Source organism: Pinus tabuliformis, chromosome 1_2 (assembly GCF_031772625.1).
Source record: "Pinus tabuliformis cultivar Carrire ecotype Pingquan chromosome 1_2, CPIR1, whole genome shotgun sequence".
Taxonomy (NCBI): Eukaryota; Viridiplantae; Streptophyta; class Pinopsida; order Pinales; family Pinaceae; genus Pinus; species Pinus tabuliformis.
In genome coordinates this window covers 1,198,277,471-1,198,281,235 of record NC_142298.1, presented here as the reverse complement: position 1 = coordinate 1,198,281,235, position 3,765 = coordinate 1,198,277,471, and the positions used below count along the sequence as shown (strand labels likewise).

Here is a 3,765-nt window from a genome sequence, read left to right as displayed (position 1 = left end):
TAAATCATAAAGTCCCGTGAAGTTGCGTACATTTTTAATTGTGTGAAAAATTATATAAATTGGAGTACATTTCTCACGTGGTACGCTGATTTGATTGCCTCGCAACATTTATCACGTGGTACACTGATTTGATTGCGCATGAAAATTAAAAATATTATATAACTTTAAAAAGAATCCTAAATCGAAATCTGGAATGTTATAACTTGGAATGGGTGATGTTTTTTAACATTATTTACTCACTCATGGTCCCTATCATCATATCATTTTTATCCCTTCTCGATTGATTATTGTTAACTGGTCCTGAAACTTCACCTTAATATTTACTTTTTTCATTTTTTTAATGTAAAATAAAATACATTAAACTCTTATATTAAAAATCTAATCACTTTAAAATTACAAAGTAATTATTCTGCTCTCTCGTGCTGGTCCCGCCTGTGCGCACTGAACTTGACTCATATGATGACTGACCCCACAGTACCGGCGGGTCCCGCACAGGCGGTAAGCTGCATCAATCACCAGCAGTTGAATTTGATGGTGGGCAATTTGCCCGTCATATATAATACAAAAATTTCACTGTCAGTAAACAGTAGTTGGTAAAATTAGAGTTCTAGATACCGTTAAATTTGACGGGTGTTTAAGAGAAAAAGATCTTTTGGTAAATTGGTGGCCCAAAACCTGCATTGTATGAAATACCTGAGACAGTATTTAGAATGGAATAATTTGAATTATGCTTTAGGTGAACCACCTCAAGTAGCGTGTTATATAACATTCGATTTTATTTTTATTTGGGAGTATGATTTAATATTATTGAGAAATCGTCTTTACCAAGATAATGGAAATTTAGACCTTTCCTGATTATAGTAATAATTTATTTTAATTGACTAAGTTTATTTATACACAGTAATATAATGAGATACATAAATTTCAAGACTTTATAAAAACTTGGCCAAATAACTTTAGTACTATAATACTTTGAAACGGAGAAGTTTCTTTAATTGTACATATTGAAGCAAATAACAAAAGACAAAACTATATTGCAGGAATATAGTATATTATTGTTCTTGTTAGCTTTCTGTTTTGTGCCATTGAATTTGTCTGTGTGACATCAGAGCCCAGTGGCATTTAAATGACTTTTAAGGAAATGCAGATATAAACGTGGAAATTTGGGCGTGGGCTTGTTCCCGGTTTACTGCCTTTGGGTGCCCCTAGATTCATTTGGGTAATGTGGGCGTTGTTCATACCTGGTTTCTTGTATCTGGGTACGGCCAGATTCGGCGAGATTCTTGCTGTATGGGAGCGCGTATATGTACCCTGCCACAGAGGCGTATTCAAGCATTGTTGTAACGTTCTAGGAAGGGGTTTCTGCTTCTGTAGCATTGATTGAAGAAGGGGTTCATACCATTGATGAAAAGGGGGTTTTCGCCAGGGGAGGATGTTGTAGTGGTTTTGGGGGATTGTTTTGATTTAGGGAGAAAAGATTGGTGCATGTGAGCTGGTTTCGGCGGGCGAAGTAAGGATGCTTTGTATTCTTGTTGGTGTACTGGTATTGGAGTAGATTGATATTGGGGAAGGTTTCCTGTCATTTTTCTGATTGTCAGTGTTGCTGTTCAGACACAAGCTTGTGAAGTTGTGACCCTTGTTCACAAGAAGTTTTGACAATAGTCGTTTGAAGTGAGAGAGTAGTGAGGAGCTTGGAGGAAGTTTGATCCTGGTTTTGCAGCAATTTTGTATTTATAAAAAACCCATTTCAGGTACCTAGAACCAATGTATGCATTGCTAGGTGCAGGGAGGCTTAGTCCAGGGGTGTAGTGTAAGGTCCTCTTCATTGTGTCACAAGTTCCAAGAAGTCCTATTCTTTTTGTGGAAGAGTGGACCCAAAGTCAAAGGGGATCGGCGTACAAGGAGTTTCTGGGTGTGAACGCCATTGATTGAAGAGACTGTGTTGGGCAAGGTAAGGACAAGGGTTGAAGGGTCAGTCCTCATTACCCTTCAACAGGAGAGAAAAGATGTGTTACGTGACGCCTGATTACCCAGCCGATTCATCACGCACCAGTGATTGCCCCGAAGACAAGCACAGGTTCTGCAATGCCTCTGGAATCTTCATAGGTTTCAATGCAAAGGGGTCCTCGGATTCAGAGGGGACAAAAAGCCCAACTTCTCCACTGGACATCGAGACATTTTCTGGAATTGGGATCACTGATTTGCATGAAAACGGTTTCGATTTCCCCTCGAGTTCTCCCAAGCAGCACAGCGAGACAATACCGATTGGTTCTCCTCATGGATTTACAAAAGACACCCATCAAACTGGAATGGATTATTCAAAGGGCGACACTTGTGTTATCTCCCATGGTTCAAAATCGAGCACAAATAACATGTATAACCATTGCGGTATGGAGCCTGAAATTGTGCAATACCCTGTTCGGAAACAGCATGAACATGGACTATGGTATGTCGCATCGCCGCCTCGGAGCTCTTCAAATGTTCCAGTGTTCCATGTTGGCCATTTTCTCAGAGCATGCTATCTTTGCAAACGGCAATTGAATCAAGGGAAGGACATCTACATGTACAGGTCTGTTATAATTATCATTCCATTGCTATAAATCTTTGAGAATCACATTGAATTGATTATAATTTCCTTTTCTTCGGAGCTAGCCTCATTCTGTGTTTGCTGATTATTACAGAGGTGACAAAGCATTCTGCAGCGTGGAATGCCGGTACCAACAGATTTTGATGGATGATGGAATGCCGTTAACGACAGATTTTGATGATCTTTATGGATGAAAGCATTTGCTGCTTCTCCTCCATCTTCATCGAGTGCTGCCTCATAAGACCAAAGGCAGATCTGTAAATAAATACACGGCTGCATATCATATAAAAAATATACCTCTTTTATTAAGAGATGGCGGGGTGGGCGTTTGTGAGGCATATTAATAGGAGTGCGCATGTGATAACATCTAAAATTACTTTTATGCGGGTCCAATTCCCATTTCCATTTCCACTCTTTCCACTGACTCGCTTACAAGGGCATCTCGATTCTGTTTCAATAGATGTTTAGAGATTGCTATTTCCATTAAATCCTTGGTCTATTTAACTGCATCTTCAGCAAGAGGGAAAAAGAGTGGTTTCTATGGCAGTGGCACTTGGGATTTCTATGAGGTTTTCAGTTTTTATATACATATTATGTCCAGATTAAATTACATTGAAATTCCTTTCTTTCTGGTCACTAATTTTAAACAGGTCCTCATGGATAGCTACTTTATTTAACAAGTGCCTAAATAAAGCACTGCTGGCAGTGATAGTCCCTGTTGAGTAAATTTTAGTGCGATGGAATTGGGTATGGGTGAAGGAGAATGCCAATTCTGCAGGGAATAAAACTGTGCCCAAACATATACTAGATCAATTATGCTTTAGATATAACATCTTAGAAAAAATTCGGCGCAACGGAAAACTTTAAGTTCAAACCTCCAAATTCAACATTGCTAAAACAGTCTACTGATTCAATCTTCAAGAACAATTGGATTAGACCTTACATGAATCATTGCAATGGAAAAATTGGATTAGACTTTAGATTGATCATTGCACGGGAAAATGCTATAATAAACCAGGTCTAAATCCTTTAAGATTACTACCAAAGACCAAAACATTACTCTCTAAATCCTCGAGATTATTACCCAGGCTAAAATGTTAGCAGATTTAACAACTTCATTATTTATCTCATTCGTTCATAAATTGTTCCATAAGACAATGCTTATTCATAAATCTGCT

General features: G+C 38.4%; 1 protein-coding gene across 1 annotated transcript; it reads left to right on the top strand.

Annotated features, from left to right (window-relative positions):
* The first annotated feature begins 1,160 nt into the window (after window positions 1-1,160).
* On the top strand, window positions 1,161-3,343 carry LOC149210544 (FCS-Like Zinc finger 10-like). The gene is made up of 2 exons (XM_089394444.1): window positions 1,161-2,569; window positions 2,682-3,343. The coding sequence occupies exons 1-2, from the start codon at window positions 2,007-2,009 to the stop codon at window positions 2,779-2,781; spliced, it is 663 nt and encodes a 220-aa protein (XP_089250570.1). The 5' UTR covers window positions 1,161-2,006; the 3' UTR covers window positions 2,782-3,343.
* Window positions 3,344-3,765: the final 422 nt, after the last annotated feature.

Coding starts and splice junctions, on each gene's coding strand:
- LOC149210544 (XM_089394444.1), top strand. CDS start 2,007: ATGTGTTACGTGACGCCTGATTACCCAGCCGATTCATCACGCACCAGT. Junction 2,570..2,681: donor AAGGACATCTACATGTACAG/GTCTGTTATAAT, acceptor TGATTATTACAG/AGGTGACAAAGCATTCTGCA.